Source organism: Macaca mulatta, chromosome 7, assembly GCF_049350105.2.
Source record: "Macaca mulatta isolate MMU2019108-1 chromosome 7, T2T-MMU8v2.0, whole genome shotgun sequence".
Classification (NCBI taxonomy): domain Eukaryota; kingdom Metazoa; phylum Chordata; class Mammalia; order Primates; family Cercopithecidae; genus Macaca; species Macaca mulatta.
The window spans coordinates 42,352,593-42,375,038 of NC_133412.1; the positions used below are offsets into that span (position 1 = coordinate 42,352,593).

Below are 22,446 nucleotides of genomic sequence, written 5' to 3' on the forward strand. Positions count from 1 at the left end.
TGATAGGTGCAGCAAACCACCATGGCACACATTTACCTATGTAACAAATCTGCACATTCTGCACATGTATCCCAGAACTTAAAGTAAAATAATAAAGAAAAAAGAGTCAGACGATAAACACTAAGCACACAGCCACTGACAGAGTGTGTTGGCAAGGCGATCTGTGCAGTGGGGAGAGGAAAAGCAGGGCAGGAAAATAGGCTCAGGACGACAGAGGTGGGGTTTGCAGTTTCAGAGTGTGGCCTGGGCAGGCCACGCTACTCAATAAGAAACTAACGTCTCACACAGAGACTTGAGGGAGGCAGGTGACTGGACCAAGCAGCTGCCTGGAACAGCCTGAGTTCAGGGGAGAGTTGCTGGGGCCTTGAGCAGTGAGAGGAGATGGATTTGGGGGACCCGAGGAGGGACTGGCTTCAGATGGGCATGTGGAAAGTAGAATTGGTTTTGTTTAATTTTTAAGGAATGTGCCTGCTTGATGTATAAGGAAAGAAAGACCAGGGCTTGGCCCTGCAATCTGCCCCTGGTTGTAGTTTTTGGCACAGCTGTCAGGAGCAGGGTGGCACTGACCCAGTGTGCATGGCTGCAGCTCATCACAGGTCTGTGATACTGGGGCTCTCTGGTCTGCTGGCCTCTCAGGAGCCCTTTTTCCTGCAGGAGGGGAACACGGCCCTTCATCTGGCTGCTGGTCGCGGCCATATGGCTGTGCTGCAGCGACTTGTGGATATCGGGCTGGACCTGGAGGAGCAGAATGCGGTGAGTCACCACCTGGGGGATGGCGAGATGCATGACCCTTGCTTGCTGTCTGCCTTCGAGGAACCCCCACCAATCCATGGTGCAGTCTAAAGCCAGGAGGCTGAGGGCATGATCTCAAACTGAGAGCCCACCAGGGAAAGACAAGCAGCAGCACTGAACTCCAGGCTTAATGGTGGCACTTGGCAGGACGGATCACCAAATAAGTGAGACACAGAGTGTGTGTTCAAAGAAGGGAGACGTCGCCATGGACAGGATGGTGAGGGAGGGCTTGCTGGAGTAGGAGGAAACAGACAGAGCGGGAGGGGCAGAACGTGAGCAGAGATGTGGAGCCAGGAGTGGCTATGCCATGTGTGTGCTCCACAAAGTGAGGACTTCAGGGGTGGGGCTCATGGGATCACAAACAAGAAAGCTCATTTTTCCCAGGGGCAGGGCAGTGGAGAGCTCAAGGGGCCCTGGGGCCAAGGCACAAGGGGCGTCCTGTCACAGTGGGATTGGGGGTCACTTGGGTGGGCCTCCCCACCATCCTCATTGCTCTCCTTGTGTGTTGCAGGAAGGTCTGACTGCCCTGCATGCAGCTGCTGGAGGGACCCACCCTGACTGTGTGCGGCTCCTCCTCAGGGCTGGGAGCACCGTGAATGCGCTCACCCAGGTAGCCAGGCCCTCCCAAGACTGCGGTCTGCTCTTGTCTGCTGAGCCATAGCCATGTCGGCAGTAATGGCCACAGTGATTCCTGAACCCTGAGTGAATAGAGGCTTCGAGGCAGCAGGCCAGGTTCTGATCTTGGCTTCTCCACTGCTGAGCCCTGTGACCCGGAGCAGGTTACTTAACCTCTCTGAGCCTTGTTTCCCAATTATAAAGTGGGATGACATTTACTTTTTTACATTATTGTGAGGATTAAATATCTAACACAGTGCCCAGGACATAATAGGGCCCAACACCTCAACACCTGTTAGTATTTTTTTGGTTTTTCTTTTGAGATGGGTCTTACTCTGTCACCCAGGCTGGAGTGCAATGGTGTGATCTTGGCTCACTGCAACCTCCGCCTCCTGGGTTCAAGCAGTTTTCCTGCCTCAGCCTCCCAAGTAGCTGGGACTATAGGTGTGTACCACCACGCCTGGCTAGTTTTTTATTTTTTTGGTAGAGACAGGGTTTCACCATGTTGGCCAGGCTGGTCTTGAACCCCTGACCTCAAGTGATCCGCCCGCCTCAGCCTTCCAAAGTGCTGGGATTATAGGTGGGAGCCATTGCACCTGGCCCTGTTAGTGTCTTCCATTTGTTGAGCTCTTGATAGTTCACAAAGCCCCTTCCTAACTGTTACCTCAGAAAAATTCCACCCGGCCGGGCGCGGTGGCTCAAGCCTGTAATCCCAGCACTTTGGGAGGCCGAGATGGGTGGATCACAAGGTCAGGAGATCGAGACCATCCTGGCTAACATGGTGAAACCCCGTCTCTACTAAAAATACAAAAAACTAGCCGGGCGAGGTGGCGGGCGCCTGTAGTCCCAGCTACTCGGGAGGCTGAGGCAGGAGAATGGCGTAAACCCGGGAAGCGGAGCTTGCAGTGAGCTGAGATCCAGCCACTGCACTCCAGCCTGGGCGACAGAGCGAGACTCTGTCTCAAAAAAAAAAAAAAAAAGAAAAAAGAAAAATTCCACCCATTTTGCAGATGAGAAAACTGGAGCTTTGAGGGCACTTTCACAGGGTCACAAGCTAGTACAAGGCAAAGTTGAGTCTCAAAAGCCTGTTCCCCTGACTCCAGAGCTCCCACCCACTGACGAAGCTTTCCCCTGACAGAGCTGGGGCTTGGGATGTGGCCCTGGATGAACCTCTTCTCTTTCTCCCCATTGTACTCATCAATTCTGCCAGTAGAAATTCTCCTCTATGACCTGGAAAGCGGGGTTGTGGCCTTTCTTTAGGTAGTGAGTTGGTATTTTTGCTTTACTTTTTATTTTTTTTTATTTTTATTTATTTTTTTTTTTGAGGCAGAGTCTTCACTCTGTTGCCCAGGCTGGAGTGCAGTGGCGCGATCTCGGCTCACTGCAAGCTCGGCCTCCCAGGTTCGCGCCATTCTCCTGCCTCAGCTTCCCGAGTAGCTGGGACTACAGGCGCCCGCCACCACGCCCGGCTAATTTTTTGTATTTTAGTAGAGACGGGGTTACACCGTGTTAGCCAGGATAGTCTCGATCTCCTGACCTCGTGATCCACCCGCCTCGGCCTCCCAAAGTGCAGGGATTACAGGCATGAGCCACCGCGCCCAGCCTGCTTTTTATTTTTGTATCAGTGACAAATAACCTTTTTGGCTGGTTGAATGGCTTCAGGTTCTGGAATTCTTGCTTTGTTCTAAATGTCAATAGTATAGCAAAAATATTAATAATAAATAATACAATATAAATAATAGCAAAAATACACAGGCAGTTCAAAAACAGAGAATTAAAATGTTATGCTAAAAAATATTTATTTCCCCACTGCTTAATTTGACTGGCTTTGAAAAAAAAAGGCTGGGCAAGGTGGCTCATGCTTGTAACGCAGCACTCTGGGAGGCCAAAGCTGGAAGATTGCTTGAGCCTGGGAGTTTGAGGCTGCAGTGAGCTATGATTGCACCACTGTACTCCAACCTGGGCGACAGAGTGAGACCCTGTCTCAAGAAAAAAAAAAAAAAAGAGATACTGGGAAGGTTGCACCCAGCTGGGTGGCCACTGGGTGGTGGGCTGGAGCTGCTCATCATGCCAGGACTTGGGCTTCAGCCTCAGCTTGCGGTTTCAGGTAGAGGCCACATTCCATTTCAACACTCCCACCCCTCCCAGAATGTCATGCTGCAGGGTCTCGGAGGAGGTGCCAAGCCCACGGTGACTGCATTTCCCACTGGGAGATGGACTGAGTCCCACACACCACAGGTACTCACTCAGTTGGGACTTTAGCAGGGTGGCTAGCTAGTCCTAGTTTGCCCCATACTGTCCTGATTTTAAAATGGAAAGTCCCACATCTCAAGAACTCCTCAATCCTGGGCAAACTGAGACAGTGGGTCACCCTAGTGGGGCCTGTCTGGTGTGTGCCTTGTGCAAGGTGATCATTGGGCTGGGCTGGGCTCTGACTGAAAGAGAGCACTTTGAGGCCCACTGAGACCAAGCCTCCATTCTGGCCCTGCCAGGATCCTGTTTGGATGCACCAAGACCAGCTTGTGTTGGGCAGTGCATGCTGGGTGGAGTTTGCTCTGTATTGGCAAATCTTATTTGTCTTCCTCTTTAAAAACCACCTCCTGGCCAGGCGTGGTGGCTCACGCCTGTAATCCCAGCACTTTGGGAGGCCGAGACCAGTGAATCACAAGATCAGGAGTTCAAGACCAGCCTGGCTAACATGGTGAAACCCCATCTCCACTAAAAATACAAAAATTAGCTGGGCGTGGTGGCGGGTGCCTGTAATCCCAGCTACTCGGGAGGCTGAGGTAGGAGAATTGCTTCAACCTGGGAGGTGGAGGTTGCAGTGAGCCGAGATTGTGCCACTGTACTCCAGCCTGGGTGACAGAGTGAGACTCTGTCTTGGGGAAAAAAAAGAAAACCACCTCCTTAGAGTCAATCGACTGCATGTCTTTACCAGTCATAGACTTGGGCAGGCTTTGGTCTACATTCTTGCATTTGTGATAGGAGGTGAGGAAAAGACTGAGACCATAGTGAGTTCCTTTTACTGGTCACCAGGCCTGGGAAAGTCATTGATTTCTCCAGCCTCAGTTTAATGGGGATAATACTCCCAGCGGTGTTGTGACACTCAGATGGAAAAATGAATCTCAAAGAGCTTTGCAAACCTCAGTAGGAGTGGTCCTTGTGATATTGCATTGATGCCTGTTTCCTTCTAGAAAAACCTAAGCTGCCTTCACTATGCAGCCCTCAGTGGCTCGGAGGATGTGTCTCGGGTCCTCATCCATGCAGGAGGCTGCACCAACGTGGCTGATCATGTAAGCGTGGGTGCGAGGGTTGAAGGGGGTCTCCATTGCAAAGCCTTCCATGAGCACACTAATGAAGCACAAGGAGAAACGGGAACATCAGACCCTTGGGGTTGGGGTGTGGACCAGGAGTAGGGGAGCCGGCAGCACTTAGGAGAGTGAAATACTGTTGTGGCTGTAATAGGATTAGAAACCAAGCTTGCAATTCCTCTGAACTGAATTATCAGCTCCTGTTCTCTGCTCATTTATGCATTGGGGCGTTTTTTTTTTTTTTTTTTTTTTTTTTGACGGAGTCTTGCTCTGTTGCCCTGGCTGGAGTGCAGTGGTGCAATCTTGGCTCACTGCAGCCTCTGCCTCCCAGGTTCAAGCAATTCTCCTGCCTCAGCCTCCTGAATAGCAGCTGGAACTAGAGGCACACACCACCATGCCTGGCTAATTTTTTTTGTATTTTTGGTAGAAAAATACATGGGGTTTCACCACGTTGGCCAGGCTGGTCATGAACTCCTGACTCAAGTTATTCACCTGCCTCAGCCTCCCAAAGTGCTGGGATTACAGGCATGAGTCACTGTGCCAAACCTAGGCATTGGGTTTTACTATTAATCTTTTATGTTGCCTATCTGTCCACTTAATTGTTAATCTTTTTCCTGTTATACATTTGGTCCACACACAGGAACCATATAATCTTTTCGTTAAAACACAGACTTTGGGAGTGCAGTGCTTCACACCTGTAATCCCAGCACTATGGGAGGCTGAGGCTAGAGTATTGCTTGAGCTCAGGACTTCAAGACCAGCCTGGGTAATCTAGGGAGAGCCCATCTCTACAAATTTTTTTTTGAAAAACTGGCTGGTCGTGGTGGTATACACATGTAGTCCTAGCTATTCGGGAGGCTGAGGCAAGAGGACTGCTTGAGCCCAGGAGGTTGAGGCCACAGTGGGCCATGATCACACCACTGTACTCCAGCCTGGGCAACAGAGTAAGATTCTGTCTCAAAAAAAAAAAAAAAAAATTGGCTGGGCATGGTGGCATGAGCCTGTAATCCCAGCACTTTGGGAGGCCAAGGTGAGCAGATTGCTTGAGGCTGGGAGTTCGAGAGCAGCCTGGGCAACATGGCGAAACCCCATCTCTACAAAAAATATAGAAAATTAGCCAGGCGTGGCTGGGTGCGGTGGCTCACATCTGTAATCCCAGCACTTTTGGAGGCCAAGGCTGGCAGATCATGAGGTCAGTAGATCAAGATCATCCTGGCTAACACGGTGAAACCCTGTCTCTACTAAAAATACAAAAAATTGCCAGGCGCGGCAGCTCACGCCTGTAATCCCAGCACTTTGGGAGGCCGAGGCGGGCGGATCATGAGGTCAGGAGATCGAGACCATCCTGGCTAACACGGTGAAACCCCATCTCTACTAAAAATACAAAAAATTAGCCGGGCGTGGTGGTGCATGCCTGTAGTCCCAGCTTCTTGGGAGGCTGAGGCAGGAGAATGGCGTGAACCCAGGAGGCGGAGCTTGCAGTGAGCAGAGATGGTGCCACTGCACTCCAGCCTGGATGACAAAGCGAGACTCCGTCTCAAAAAACAAACAAACAAAAAAAAAAAATACAAAAAATTAGCCAGGCGTGGTGGCAGGCACCTGTAGTCCCAGCTACTTGGGAGGCTGAGGCAGGAGAATCACTTGAACCCAGGAGGCAGAGCTTGCAGTGAGCCGAGATCACACCACTGCACTCCAGCCTGGGCGACAGAGTGAGACTCCATCTTAAAAAAACAAAAACAAACAAAAAAAAAGGCCGGGCGTGATGGCTTATGCCTGTAATCCCAGCATCTTGGGAGGCCAAGGCGGGTGGTCACGAAGTCAGGAGATCAAGACCATCCTGGCTAACATGGTGAAACCCCGTCTTTACTAAAAATACAAAAAAATTAGCTGAGCGTGGTGGTGGGCGCCAGTAGTCCCAGCTACTCGGGAGGCTGAGGCAGGAGAATGGTGTGAACCCAGGAAGTGGAGCTTGCAGTGAGCCGAGATTGTGCTGCTGCACTCCAGCCTGGGCGACAGAGCACGACTCTGCCTCAAAAAAAGAAAGAAAGAAAATTAGTCAGGCATAGTGGTGTATCCCTGTAATCCCAGCTACTTGGGAGGCTGAGGCGCGAGAATCACTTGAACCTGGGAGGCAGAAGTTGCAGTGAGCTGAGATCGCTCCACTGTACTCCAGCCTGGGCAACAGAGTGAGACTGTCTCAAAAAAAAAAAAAAAAAAAAGTAGTGGGAGTTTCAAATGGCAACTACCTTTCTAGAAGGCAAGTTGACAATAATTAAAACAGATGGATACCTGAATTAAATAATTAAAATTTAAAAATGACAGGCTTTGGTGTTAGGCCTGGCTTTGTATGCTGGCACTACAAACTGAATAACCTTGCGCAAGCTACTTTGACCTTTTTGGGCCCGTTTCCTTACCTGTAAGTACCATTATTATTCCTATTATAGAAACAAGGAAACATCTATGGTTTATATCAGAAAGGGATCATTTCTTATAACTAAAACAAGTACTATATTTAAACTTATTATAGAAACAGTATTACACAATTCATTGGAATATAGAGAAGAAAGGCATCCTTGATTCCAAAGCCCTAGTAAAACAAGGACTTTTTTTTAATGCCCTCCCAGTTTTCCCTGTGTAAAGAGTATCACCTCCAGCTAGAAAGAATTCAGGCTAAATGCTTACTTTTTTCTGCCCATCAAGACACCAGAATCCTGATGCCAGCCCAGTGGTCAAACTATGAAGTTTTCCTGTTACCCACATTAAGTATGTTGTTTGCCTTTTCATTTCAGCTGTTTTCGCTGCCTATTTATTTATTTAATTGTGTCACTTTTATTTGTTGTATTTGCGTTTTTAATACCAAAAGCAACTTGCTGGTAGTAACACTGTCAAAAGACACATTCATAACAAGTGAAGGTGTTGCCAGGTGCAGTGGCTCACACCTGTAATCCCAACACTTTGGAAGGCTGAGGTGGGAGGATTGCTTGAGTCCAGGAGTTCGAGACCAGCCTGGGCAGCATAGTAAGACCCCATATCTACAAAACATTTAAAAATCAGCCAGGTGTGGTGGTGGGTACCTACTTATAGTCCCAGATCCTCTGGGGGCTGAAGTTGAAGGATCACTTGAGCCGAGGAGGTTGAGGCTGCAGTGAGTTGTGATCACACCACTGCACTCCAGCCTGGGTAACACAGTGAGACCTTATCTCTAAAAAAAATTAAAATAAAAAAAAAGTCCCACAAATCATTACAAAGTTAAAAAACAACACAAGAGAAAAATGGCCAAAGGTTATGAAGAGAAATTTGGTAGAAAAGGAAACACAGAGGATTCCTAAGAGAAATGCAGGCCGGGCGCGGTGGCTCATGCCTGTAATCCCAGCACTTTGGGAGGCCGAGGCGGGCCGATCATGAGGTCAGGAGATTGAGACCATCCTGGCTAACTCAGTGAAACCCTGTCTCTACTAAAAAATATCAAAAATTGGCCGGGCACGGTGGCTCAAGCCTGTAATCCCAGCACTTTGGGAGGCCGAGGCGGGCCGATCATGAGGTCAGGAGATTGAGACCATCCTGGCTAACACGGTGAAACCCCGTCTCTACTAAAAAATACAAAAAAACTCGCTGGGCAAGGTGGCAGGTGCCTGTAGTCCTAGCTACTTGGGAGGCTGAGGCAGGAGAATGGCGTGAACCTGGGAGGCGGAGCTTGCAGTGAGCCGAGATCGCGCCACTGCACTACAGCCTGGGAGACAGAGCGAGACTCCGTCTCAAAAAAGAAAAAAAAAAAATCAAAAATTAGCCGGGCGTGGTGGCGGGCGCCTGTAGTCCCAGCTACTCAGGAGGCTGAGGCAGGAGAATGGCGTGAACCCGGGAGGCGGAGCTTGCAGTGAGCCGAGATCGCACCACTGCACTACAGCCTGGGCGACAGAGCGAAATAGGCACCTTCATATATTACCGGAAGGAGTAGAAATTGGTACAATCTGTTCAGAGGGCAATTTATCAATATGTACAAAACATACAAATACATGTGCCCTTTGACTCAACAAATCTAGGAATTTATTCTATAGACATACTTCCACATGTATGGAATGATAATATGTACAAGGTTTTTGCTGCAGTATCATTTGTAATAGCAAAAGATTGAAACCCATGTTTAGGAGACAATGTAGTAAATTATGGCCCATCCCTGCAATGGAACACTGTGTAACTATAAAAAAGAATGAGGACTGCCGGGCAGCGCGGTGACTCATGCCTGTAATCCCAGCACTTTGGGAGGCTGAGGCAGGCGGATCATGAGGTCATGAGTTCGAGACCAGCCTGGCCAACATGGTGAAACCCCATCTCTACTAAGTGCAAAAAATTAGCCGGGCGTGGTGGCGCACGCCTGTAGTCCCAGCTACTCAGGAGGCTGAGGCAGAAGAATTGCTTGAACCCGGGAAGCAGAGGTTGCAGTGAGCCAAGATTATGCCACTGTACTCCAGCCTGGGTGACAGAGTGAGACTCCGTCTCAAAAAATAAATAAATAAAAAGAAAAATAAATAAAAAAGAATGAGGACAGTTTTCAAAAAATGTACTTGTATGGAAAGACCTTATAGTTCTTTTTTTTTTTTTTTTTTTTTTGAGACAGAGTCTCCCTGTGTGGCCCAGGCTGGAGTGCAGTGGCCAGATCTCAGCTCACTGCAAGCTCCACCTCCCGGGTTCACGCCGTTCTCCTGCCTCAGCCTCCCGAGTAGCTGGGACTACAGGCGCCCGCCACCTTGCCCAGCTAGTTTTTTGTATTTTTTAGTAGAGACGGGGTTTCACCGTGTTAGCCAGGATGGTCTCGATCTCCAGACCTCGTGATCCACCCGTTTCGGCCTCCCAAAGTGCTGGGATTACAGGCTTGAGCCACCGCGCCGGGCCCAAAGATACAGTTATGTGAACAAAGCAGGGTGCAAATTCTCTACTACAAGGAACCAGGATTCCTTGGGAAAATGGCTACGTCTAGGACTACAGCAGGGAATACTAACATATAGGGTGAGTCTGGAGCATCTTGTAGTGCCGGAAAGTAAAGGTGTGGTGGCAGGTGCCTGTAGTCCCAGATACTCGGGAGGCTGAGGCAGGAGAATGGCATGAACCCGGGAGGCAGAGCTTGCAGTGAGCCGAGATCATGTCACTGCACTCCAGCCTGGGTGACAGAGCAAGACTCCATCTCAAAAAAAAAAAAAAGAAGAAAATATGCCCAACTGATTTTTATTGAAGATGCAAAAGCAATTCAGTGGAGGAAGGTTTGATAGCCTTTTCAACAAATGGTACTGAAGCAACTGTACATCCACAGGCAAAAAAATGAGCCTCAACTAAAACCTCACACCTTATACAAAGTTAACTCAAAATGGATCACAGACTTAAATATAACACTACAAAGCTTTTAGAAAAAATATAAGGAGGAAAATTTTTGGATCTAGGGTTAGGCCAAAGAGTTCTTAGACTTGACACCAAAAACATGATCCATAGGAGCAAAAATTTGATTAATTGGACCTCATCAAAATTAAAAAATTTTGCTCTGCAAAGGATCTGTTAAGAGGATGAAAAAACAAGCTACGGACCAAGATAGAAGATTTGCAAATCACATGTCTTACAAAGGCTAGTGTGTAGAGTATATAAAGAGCTCTCAAAACTCAAGGTAAAAAAAAAAAAATGGGCAAAAGACATGAATAGACATTTCACTGAAGAGGATATACAGATGGCAAATAAGCACATGAAAAGATGTTTAACAGCATTAGCTATTAGGGAAGTGTAATATGATATACTATGGTATACTACTTTTTGAGATATAGTACATTTTGATAAATACATTATGATATACTACTTTTCAGAATGGTTAAAATTAACAAATTATGACAAAAATATTTGACAGATGGGAGAGAGCTTTAGGTAAGAGGATGGTCTCCACCGTGCACGGTGGGGATAGAATGATAGATAGATAGATAGATAGATAGATAGATAGATAGATAGATAGATAGATAGATGGATAGATAGATGGATAGATAGATGGATAGATAGATAGATAGATAGATAATTTTTTTTTTTTTTTTTTAGACATAGTCTCGCTCTGTCGCCCAGGCTGGAGTGCAGTGGCGTGATCTCAGATTATTGCAAGCTCCGCCTCCCGGGTTCATGCCATTTTCCTGCCTCAGCCTCCTGACTAGCTGGGACTATAGGGGCCCGCCACCAATCCCGGCTAATTTTTTGTAATTTTTTTTTAAGTAGAGACGGGGTTTCACCGTGTTAGCCAGGACGGTCTCGATCTCCTGACCTCGTGATCCGCCCGCCTCCGCCTCCCAAAGTGCTGGGAATACAGGCGTGAGCCAATGCGCCCAGCCTAAATAGATAGATTTTTTTAGAGATAAGGTCTCACGCTGTTGCCCAGGTTGGAGTGCAGTGGTAGGATCATGGCTCGCTGCAGCCTCGTCCTCTTGGGCTCAAGCAATCCTCCTGCCTCAGCCTCCCAGGTAGCTGGGACTACAGGTGTGCACCAGTGTGCTCAGCTAATTTTGTTTTAAATTTCTTGTAGAGACAGGGTCCCACTATGTTATCCAGGCTGATCTCGAACTCCTGGGCTCAAGTGGTCCTCCCACCTTAGTCTCCCAAAGTACTGGGATTATGGGTGTGAGCTACCACACCTGGCCTTACCATTTCTTTTTTTTTTTTTTTTTTGAGACGGAGTCTAGCTCTGTTGCCCAGGCTGGAGTGCAATGGCCGGATCTCAGCTCACTGCAAGCCCCGCCTCCCGGGTTCACGCCATTCTCCTGCCTCAGCCTCCCGAGTAGCTGGGAGTACAGGCGCCCGCCACCTTGCCCGGCTAATTTTTTTTGTATTTTAGTAGAGACGGGGTTTCACCGTGTTAGCCAGGATGGTCTCGATCTCCTGAACTCGTGATCCGCCCGTCTCGGCCTCCCAAAGTGCTGGGATTACAGGCTTGAGCCACCGCGCCCGGCCTGGCCTTGCCATTTCTTTATGTCTTCTTTTATATCCCTAAGTGATGTTATATAGCTTTGGTTTACCTTTGTCTTATTCATTTCTAATTATATCCTTCATAATTAGTTTATATTTTTTGGCTGTCATTGTGACTAGAATATCTTTTTAAAAATTATATGTCATGTCTCGTAAACATTCAATACAAGAATGCTACTGAAGAGTATTTTTGTCTTCCACATAACTTTATTCCATTAGGATTTTTGGCGGAGAAAGGTGTCCTAGTCCATTTTGTGTTGCTATAACTGAATACCATAGACTAGGTGACTTATAAAGAATAGAGATTTATTTAGCTCATGGTTCTAGAGGCTGGGAAGTCCTAGAACATGGTACTAGCCTCTTGTAAGGGGCTTCCTGCTGTGTTGTGACATGATGGGAGGCATCACATGGTAAGACAGAGCAACTGTGCAAGCTCTGTGTAAATATATAATTACATGTCTCAAATAATTTTTTGTTCAAATCTTCTTTTCTAATACTGATAACACTCCATACCCACTGGCCTAAATTAGTAATGGCAATAATGGGCATTTTTGTTTTATGTGTGTGTGTATTCTGTTCTGTAACCCTTTTATAGCTCAATACATGAAGATGTTTTCCACAATAAGTATTAGTTTCTAATATCAATTTTATTGGCCTTGTATTATTCCACAGTATGTGTGTCACTATATCACCTAGAGAGGAGGGAGTATCCCCTCTTTGTCATTTACTCAGGGGGCCACAGGAGACTATTGAGGATAGTGTCTTCCACTGTTGAAGGAGAGTTGAACTTGGAGTGAGGTATCTTTTCTGGTCCCAGCTGGCTCTCTCATTCATTCATTTTCTACACAAATAGTTATCAGGTACTAGGTACCTAGGTACTGGGGGTGGGGACGCAGTGGGAGTAGAAAGTCCAATAAGACATAGTTCCTATTAGCTATGTATCCTTGGGTAAGTGACTTAAGTTTTCTGAACTTCAGTGTTTCTGTTTGTAAGATGAAGATACTAATAAGAACACCATCCCTATATACTTCCTAGGTTGATGTGTGGATTAAATGAGATGTCAGAGAATCTTCAGGTATTGTTGCTAGGAGGGACCATGGCAAACCTCACTTGCCAGATGAAGAGTAGCAGAGAAGGGAAATGACTTGCCCGAGGTCACATAGTGAGTTCCTGACATAGCAGGGTCTCACCCTTGGGTCTTCAGACTCTCACCCATCTAGAGGATCAGTTTGGAGCTCCAGGAATTCAAGCTTTGGGACCTTAATTGCCTAAGGCCATCCATGTCAGCCAAGAAGCTAAAAGGGTCAAACCCAGAAGCACTATACCCTTCCCTCCTCCTGTCCCCAGCACCAGCCTGGAGCTGGGCAGTCCTGGGAGGGACTCGTCGATTGATCCGTGTATCTCCTCCCACAGCAGGGTGCCTCTCCTCTGCACCTCGCTGTGATGCACAACTTCCCTGCCTTGGTCCAGCTCCTCATCAACTCTGACAGTGACTTGAATGCCATGGACAACGTAAGTGGCTACAGAGACCTTCCGGGCCCCAGGGAGCTTCTGGAAACCCTCCCAGGCTGGCAGGCTTGGCTGTGGTCTCCTAGCATGGCCCAGAGTTGAGGAATTGCTTTTTTTTTTTTTTTTTTAGCTTTTAAAAGGTAATTTAAATAGTTGTTGAAGGGAATATCATTTTGTTCATCATTCCCCTCTTTTGAACATTTTGGGTGTTCCCAAGTTTTGGCCATGATCTATAACATTGCAGTGAATAGGCCGGGCGCGGTGGCTCAAGCCTGTAATCCCAGCACTTTGGGAGGCCGAGACGGGTGGATCACAAGGTCAGGAGATCGAGACCATCCTGGTTAACACGGTGAAACCCCGTCTCTACTAAAAAATACAAAAAACTAGCCGGGCGAGGTGGCAGGCGCCTGTAGTCCCAGCTACTCGGGAGGCTGAGCCAGGAGAATGGTGTAAACCCGGGAGACGGAGCTTGCAGTGAGCTGAGATCTGGCCACTGCACTCCAGCCTGGGCGACAGAGCTAGACTCCGTCTCAAAAAACAAAACAAAACAAAACAAAAAAAAAAACATTGCAGTGAATATCTTTTTACATTCAACCTTTTCCTTTCATTGCTTTTTTCCCTTAGGGAAAATTCCCAGGGCAGGGGTGACTGAGGCAGCCTTATGTAAAAAGAGGCCTCTGGGCTGGGCATGGTGGCTCATGCCTGTAATCCCAGCACTTTGGAAGGCCAAGATGGGCGGATCACAAGGTCAGGAGATCGAGACCATCCTGGCTAACACAGTGAAACCCCATCTCTACTAAAAAAAATACAAAAAATTAGCCGGGCATGGTGGTGGGCGCCTGTAGTCCCAGCTACTCTGGAGGCTGAGGCAGGAGAATGGCGTGAACCTGGGAGGTGGAGCTTGCAGTGAGCTGAGATCTGGCCACTGCATTCCAGCCTGGGTGACAGGGCAAGACTCCATCTCAAAAAAAAAAAAAAAATTGCCCGGGCGCGGTGGCTCAAGCCTGTAATCCCAGCACTTTGGGAGGCCGAGATGGGCGGATCACGAGGTCAGGAGATCGAGACCATCCTGGCTAACACGGTGAAACCCCGTCTCTACTAAGAAATACAAAAAATAGCCAGGCGAGGTGGCGGGCGCCTGTAGTCCCAGCTACTCAGGAGGCTGAGGCTGGAGAATGGCGTGAACCCGGGAGGCGGAGCTTGCAGTGAGCTGAGATCCGGCCACTGCACTCCAGCCTGGGCTACAGAGCGAGACTCCGTCTCAAAAAAAAAAAAAAAAAAAATTAAGAGGCCTCTGAGTCCTGAAGCTGTGATCAGTAAAGAGCCCTTTTAAATCCTGTCCCCACAATCTAACCACCAACCACATAATTCTCAGTACCAGCAAGGGCATGGCTTACAGAGCCACTGGGAGTCGAAAGCAGTTTGGCAGAATATATCATATACCTTTAAATGATATGTGTGAGCACTGCTGGGAACTGAGCCTTGAAAAACATATTAAAAGCTCATGCACAGAAATATTCACTGCAGTATTATTTATCAGTCTTCACTTTGAAAATGGCCTCAATATTTAATAATAGGGAAGTGGTTAGGTAAATTATGGCACAGACACAAATAGGCTATTATGGAGTTATCAAAAATTGTGTTTATCAGAGTTTATAGTACACAAAAAGTATCATGTTGGGGTAAAAAAAAAAGATGTAAAATGTACACATAGGATGATCTCATGTATGTAAAACCAACAAACTAAAAACATTCTGCATTAAAGAAAAGACTAGAAGAAATATACTAGGATGATTGTGGGGGTTGACTTAGGGTGGCGGGCCACCGCATTTGCTTTTCACTTACCTGTTCCCTTGGCTTCTCCCCTAGAGGCAGCAGACGCCCCTTCACCTGGCTGCAGAGCACGCCTGGCAGGACATAGCAGAGATGCTCCTCATTGCTGGGGTTGACTTAAACCTGAGAGATAAGGTACCTCTGCTTACAACCCACCTCGCCTCAGGCTTTCATGGCTCCCCCTTTGCCAGAGACCCTGCTACGAATGCCCCCTCCCTCCTCCCTCTCAGGGTGTTCAAGGACTGCCATCCCTTCTATACCAGCTCAAATGCAACCTCCTCCAGGAAGCCTTCCTAACCACCTTCCCCTCTCTCTACTAAGGTCCCTCAGCCTTGGCCTACCCCTCTCTGGTATAGGCCTGTGAAATGATTGCTTTCTCCTTTATGGCCCCCATCAGACTGTGACCTCCTGAGTCGCCTGGTAGGGTTGGGGAGTAGAAGTACTGCCCACAGTACTGTCCAACAACCCCCACATGTGGGACCGGTTTTGGGGAAGCTTCCCAGCTCATTGTGACAGCTATTTCCGCAGGTGCTAGTTGTCTCAGCAGAGCCGAAGATTTGGTATGAGGCTGGGAGGTCACAGGTGTATTGGGAGAGGGGCACCTGCACATGTGACTCGGCGAGGCCAGCCTGAGATGGTGTGGGGTAGAGCTGGGGGCCAGGATCAGATCCTGAAGCTGGACCTAGGAGGAGGCTCCCTGCTTTGAGCTAGGCACCAGGGCAGCTGGCCAGATGGGAAGGGGAGCTTCCCTTCTCACTGCAGGTCTGTGGAGGTAACCATCTGGGAGGCCTGGAGAACAGGAGGCTGGACGGGAGGTGGGCAAAATTGACATGATAAACCCAAGCCCTCAGGCTGGGCGCGGTGGCTCACGCCTGTAATCCCAGCACTTTGGGAGGCGGAGGCGGGCGGATCATGATGTCAGGAGATCGAGACCATCCTGGCTAACATGGTGAAACCCCGTCTCTACTAAAAATACAAAAAAATTAGCTGGCTGTGGTGGGGCGCCTGTAGTCCCAGCTACTCGGGAGGCTGAGGCAGGAGAATGGCGTAAACCCGGGAGGTGGAGCTTGCCGTGAGCCGAGATCCTGCCACTGCACTCCCCCCAGGCGACACAGCAAGACTCCGTATCAAAAAAACACAACAAAAAAACAAAACAAAAAAAACCACCAAGCCACCATCTCTGGGCTCTGGTTTCTTCATCTGAAAAGTGGGTGGGAACCCCTATTTCACAGGGGATGTTGAAGAGTTAATGAGGGCTGAGTTTCACAAGCTCTAAAGCTTCCTGATTTCTAAAGAAACATAAGAAATGGTCATTGGAATTATGTATTGCTATTGCTTTATTCTATTTGTGACTTTTCCATATCCCCATCATGCCCAGAAAACCAGAAAACCTTTCTGCTCTCAGTGTAGACTGCTGGAAAGCACTTCTTATGGGCAGGAGGGTTTGTGCTCAGTGCTAGAGGCCCTTTTGTATCCCTTCTGTAGAAACTCTGGCTTCTCTTCTTGCCTCTTAATTGCAGCAGGGAAAAACCGCCCTGGCAGTGGCCGCCCGCAGCAACCATGTCAGCCTGGTGGACATGATCATAAAAGCTGATCGTTTCTACAGATGGGAGAAGGTACGGAGGCCTCACGCTTGATCTTTCCTCATTGGAAAGGGAGTGATTTTGGCTCCAGATGGAGCTGGCTTTGAATTCCAGCCCTGACCAATTCTGGGTCCCTCAGGCTCCAAGTGGGTGATAATCACCACCTTGTATGCTACCACAGTTGTTTGTGAGGATCTGGTGATGGGCAAGTGTCCACACATGCTGAAACTAGGCAGACTGAGGTCCATGCCAGCGTGGAGATACTGCTGGACACTGCTGTAGCGTCCAGCTGACGAATGCGTGCATGCATGAATGCATATGGACATGTGTGAAAAAGAGATGGCAGGTGGTTCCATCTCATGCAATCTCCAGGTGATTGAACTGCTGCTTGGGATGTTATGCTCAGGCAACTTTCTGAGCCAGAAGTAAGTGTGCTGGGATTGATTAGCAATGTCTCCTGTGGACTTGGGACAGAGGAGTGGCAGAATGTTGCTATTCCAGTTAGCAAATGGAGGTAGGGAGTTTTCTGGTGTCCTTGGGGGTTGTTTTTATATACAGAAAATAATTTTGCATTTACTTCAGTTTTCAAAGTTAATACAGATGGTCCCTAATTACAATGGTTCAGCTTATGACTTTTCTACTTTATGATGGCACAAAAGCAATACACATTAAGTAGAAACCGTACTTTCAGTACCTGTATAGCCATGCTGTTTTTCACTTCAATATCATATTCAATAAATGACATGAGATATTCAACACTTTATTACAAAATTGGCTTTGTGTTAGATGATTTGCTCCACTATAAGCTCATGTAAGTGTACTGAGCACATGTAAGGTAGGCTAAGCTAAACTACGATGGTCTGTAGGTTAGGTAGATTAAATGCATTTTCAACTTTTATGAGATATATATATTTATATTTTATTATTTATTTATTTATTTATTTTTTGAGACAGAGTCTCACTCTGTCACCCAGGCTGGAGTGCAGTGGTGCGATCTCTGCTCACTGTAACCTCCGCCTCCTGGGTTCAAGCGACTCTCCTGCCTCAGCCTCCCAAGTAGCTGGGACTACAGGCACGTGCCACCATGCCCGGCTAATTTTTTTTGTATTTTTGGTAGAGACGGGGTTTCACTATGTTGGCCAGGATGGTCTCGATCTCCTGACCCCGTGATCCACCCACCTCATCCTCCCAAAGTGCTGGGTTTACAGGTGTGAGCCACTGCGCCTGGCCAATTTATGATATTTTTATCAAGACATAACCCCATCATAAGTTGAGGGGCATCTGTATTGAATCTGCTAAATTACACATTTAAAAACCTAGTTTTTCCTTAAACTTTAAAATTCATTTGATAAATCTTATTATTCTATTTATACAACGGGTAAATTTTTCCAGTCAGTTTCAGGGAAATCTTTTGAGTAATATTGGGTCATGTGTTTAAACTCAGTCAAACTACCTTAAACATTGAAACTGAATAAATAAACTTAACATAACAGATTTTCTTTTTAAGCACTTCACATGCTTCTTAAATTCTTAAACTATCCTAATAAGACCATTAACTAAAACTAGAAATAATCTCAAATATCTTAAACATTCCAATGTGGTTTACAAACTTAGTAAACTGTTATCCCTTTTAAATAAAAATCACTGTTTCAAAATCAATTGGTAGATAAATTTCAGTAGGAATCATAAGATGTTCTCCCACTGATATGCTAGATTCCCTTAAATATTACGACCCCTTTACATACAACAGATTATTCCTAAATATAATCCCAAAATGTGAATACTGAGGGTTGGACTAACTGATTCATCTCTGTGCTGAGTACTAAGCCACTTCAGGCTTTACAGGTCCTCACCACTAAGGCAGTGGCTGCATGTCAGAATCACAAATCCCCCCTGGACCCCCAGGCCAATGCAGGTAGCATCTCTGAGGTGGGGGCCACACATCAGTGGTTCTTAAAGTTCCCAAATGGTCTCAGTGTGCAGATAGGGCTGAAAACACTGCCCCAGGGGACCAGTTTTTAATACCCCAGGTGAGAACCAAGCTTCACCTCACAGTGATTGCCAGAGACTGCTGACCATGACGTAAGCTTTGGAATTGCAGACACCAGGGTGATTTTTTTCACCCTGAACTTAACAACCAGAACTCTGCATCCATTCCCTTTAGAGGGCCTTAGGCTTCTGTGGGCTTCATGTATGCTATGATAGAATTCTTTTGTAACCTCTAATTTCATTGCCTGCTTTGCTAGAAAGGATTTTGTAATCCTACCCTTTACTGCCTGTTGTGATTCAGCAAATCTGATACCTGCCCTGCCTGGTTTTGGCCAAAGCTTCGGAGTACTTCTGCCGACACCCATGTTCTAAGAACACAGAAAAGAGCAGGTGACCGGAGAAATTTGGAAAGGCTCCCCGGAAGTGGCACATGGGTGGTCTTTTGACTATGACAATGAGGTTGAGGGGCAGGAAGGTGAGCAGAGGAATTCCGGGTGGAAGAACAGTGGGAGCAACTTGGGTTCCAGAGGTCAACGCAAGGCATGGAGTGAGAAACCAGAAGAGAGGACGTTAAGCCCCCAGCCTTGCTGACTCCAGCTCCCAGGTTCCCCAGCAGAGGTGGTAGGAGGGTCATAGGGGCCTTGGCTCGGCATTGTCCCTGTCCGGGATCGTGAGGGAGAGCTTCTGCACTTTTGGGATCTGCCCCACAGGACCACCTTTCATGCAGGGATCTCAGTGACCCCTCTGGGAAGAGCTTGTCCTTTAAGCAGGACCATCGGCAGGAAACACAGCAGCTCCGTTCTGTGTTGTGGCGGCTGGCCTCCAGGCATCTGCAGCCCCGTGAGTGGAAGAAGCTGGCATATTCCTGGGATTTCACGGAGGCGCATGTCTACGCCATCGAGCAACAGTGGACAGGTAGCACCTTGCCTCTCCTCCCTCCAAGCAACCAGTGGGCGGAGGGGTGGGGCACCTGAAATGTGTTCAGTTTTCTGTGCTTCAGGGGAAAGAGCCTGTGCAACCCACAGCCTGGTCCCAACACACCTGGTGCTCTGTCCCTCCTCCAGGCCTCCGCACAGGGTACACACTCTGCCTCTCCCTCCCCATTGATTGTGAATTTCACATTCTTCACCAATCAGCCCAAACCGATACCCACTGTTTACACCTAAACTAAAACCATTCTTGGTAAAAAGAAGAGGGACTGCTGTTGTCACTATTATTCAACATCTATATGGAAATTCTGGCCCTGACACTAAAGTATGAAAAGGAAATAGAAATAAGGAGTGTAAATATTGTAAAGGAAGAGAGAGACTTATTAATTTCAGATGGAATATTTAATATACATAGGATGCCCAGAGGAATCAACTAAAAAAAAATCTTAGAATTAATCAAATAATTCAAGGAAATGGCTAAATATAGAAAATATACTAACACCGCAGAACTCCTATGAACCATTGTTAAATGGGCAAAAATTATATATAGAGAATCTTTTAAAAGAGACTCCATTTACAATGGTGTGTGTGTTTCATCTGGAAAACCTAAAAGACAAATACAGATGACACATATGAATAAAACAATAATGGTTCAACTCTAAAAGATGATTTGTGTAAACGGAATGACATTCTGTATTTGTGGCAAGAAAAAGTATCATACAGATATCAGTTTTCCCCAATTAGATTAAAAATTGGATCTAATTTTAATCAAAATAGGAGGTTTTTGAACTTGATTGAAGTATTCTACAATTTGAAAGAATAAACAGGGATGTAAAAGTGAACATTCTGGGGGAAAACAATAAAGGGGATCTAACTCAAGCAGACTCAGCCTTTTATAAAGCCAAATTAAAATTACATAAAGATATACCTGGATCAGGCATGGTGGCTCACGCCTATAATCCCAGCACTCTGGGAGGCCTAGGTGGGGGATCACCTAAAGTTAGGAGTTCGAGACCAGCCTGGCCAAAATGGCGAAGTCCCGTCTCTACTAAAGATACAAAAATTAGCCGGGCATGGTAGTGGGCTCCTGTAATCCCAGCTACTCGAGAGGCTGAGGCGTGAGAATCGCTTGAACCCGGGAGGCAGAGTTTGCAGTGAGCTGAGATCACACCACTACACTCCAGCCTGAGGGATAGAGTGAGACTCTGTCTCCCAAAGAAAAAAAAAAAAGAGAGATTCCTGACACAAAAATATGCAAATTGATCAGTGGAATAGCGCAGAGTTCAAAAGTAAACGCTGCTGCAGATAAGAACTTTCATATATGATAAAGAAGCACTTGTACATTACAGTGGTGGGGGCAGAGATATTTAACAAATGGTGTTGAGACCGTTGGGTCAAGTGGAAGTGCCACCACACCAAGGGCAGCACTGTGAGGACATGCCTGCTGAGGGCCCCAAGAGGGACATGGAAGGTCAGAGGGGCAAATGGAGTGACCTGGACCTGATGGGTGTGGCCCAGCATCTATCTGTTTCCCCAGCACAGGAGAGCCAGCTGAATCACAGCCAGCCGAATAGCATGTTAACCCCATGCCGTGTGGGCAATTATTTTCCAAACATGGTTGTATGTTGGAACCACCTAGGAAACTTTAAAACCATTAAATGCCTAGACTGCACCCAGACCCAGGTACATGAGAATCTCTGGGGGTGACATGGGCCCTAGGTGTTTCCAAGGAGCAGCTGAGTCTCAGAACCACCAATGCAGGGGAAAGAGCATGGCCAGCTCCGTCTCTGACTAAGCTGTATTCTCATCTGTAAATCAGGACCACTATCATGCAAGACACAGATTATTTTGAGCAGCCAGAGAGGTGAAGTGTACAGTTTGTGCATCATGGTACTACAACGATGAATGTCAATTCTTTCTCCATTCAGAGTGACACCAACAAAGTGTATAGTGGGTGTTCAGGAGAAGGCCTGGGGCTGGGGAGGTTCTAGAGACCAAGATACAAACCCTTCCCCCTCCGAGAGGCTGCTCCTCCACTCCCCTTACCCATCTCCAGGCTGAGCTTGGCTGGAGCATGGAGAAGGGCCTTGGAGGCTTTTGGCCTCTTTCCCACCTGGGCATGTTCAGGAGGCGGTGCAGGGTGGCATAGATAGGCGTTCTGGTCAAGTGGCCCCATTGGCTCTTTCTCCCTCTCTCCTCCCTCACTGTCCTCAGGCACCAGGAGCTATCAGGAGCACGGCCACCGAATGCTGCTCATTTGGCTGCATGGCGTCTCCACAGCTGGTGAGAACCCCAGCAAAGCACTGTTCGAGGGCCTTGTGACCATTGGCAGGAGGGAACTGGCTGGTAAGAGCGTACTCTGCTGGGTTTCTTCTCAGGAGCTGGGTGGCCCCCACTGGAATGCAGCAGGGCCCTCCAAGGGCTGCTCAGACAAGAATGCTGTGATGCTGGCTCTGGGCCTTCCAGATTCCTACCCCTAGCCCTGCCCCCTTTTCCCTTGGGCAAACAACAGTGCCTCCTGGCCCTGGTGTTGGCCCAAACTGAACCCTATGACCTTCACAGCCCCGGGGCCAGCGATGCTGTCCAGAATCTCTTGCTTACCAGCCTTCTATATACCTTGATATTTTTTTTTCCATTTTGGAATCAGCCACCTTCGGACTTCTTTTTCACAAACATTAAGACATAGGAGCCAAAACTGACTTAATATGAGTTGAACCAGTTAAATCAGGTCAAATAAACCTTCTGAGGTCATCACAACTTATTTGAGTATGCCAATTTCAAAAGCCTGATTTGGGATTCAGAGTGTTCTGTGGAATCATCAGACAAGCAAGATAGAAGGTTCTAGTACTAACCCCTCGTTAAAAACAAAATCAGCTCACGATGAAAAGCCTTAAACGCTGTGAT

The 22,446-nt window shown here is 47.4% G+C and overlaps 1 protein-coding gene across 5 annotated transcripts in view; it reads left to right on the forward strand.

Moving 5' to 3' along the window:
• ANKDD1A (ankyrin repeat and death domain containing 1A) overlaps positions 1-22,446 on the forward strand; it is a 45,125-nt gene that overhangs the window by 19,358 nt on the left and 3,321 nt on the right. For 2 of the 5 annotated variants that reach the window (XM_077939585.1, XM_077939583.1), the window contains exons 7-14: positions 655-753; positions 1,304-1,402; positions 4,602-4,700; positions 13,113-13,211; positions 15,078-15,176; positions 16,562-16,657; positions 19,324-19,528; positions 21,757-21,888. In XM_077939585.1, the coding sequence (XP_077795711.1) occupies positions 655-753; positions 1,304-1,402; positions 4,602-4,700; positions 13,113-13,211; positions 15,078-15,176; positions 16,562-16,657; positions 19,324-19,528; positions 21,757-21,888 (928 nt within the window). Of the gene's footprint in view, positions 1-654; positions 754-1,303; positions 1,403-4,601; positions 4,701-13,112; positions 13,212-15,077; positions 15,177-16,561; positions 16,658-19,323; positions 19,529-21,756; positions 22,151-22,446 lie in introns of those variants that run through there. The other 3 variants (XM_077939584.1, XM_077939581.1, XM_077939582.1) reach the window with 3 other exon arrangements.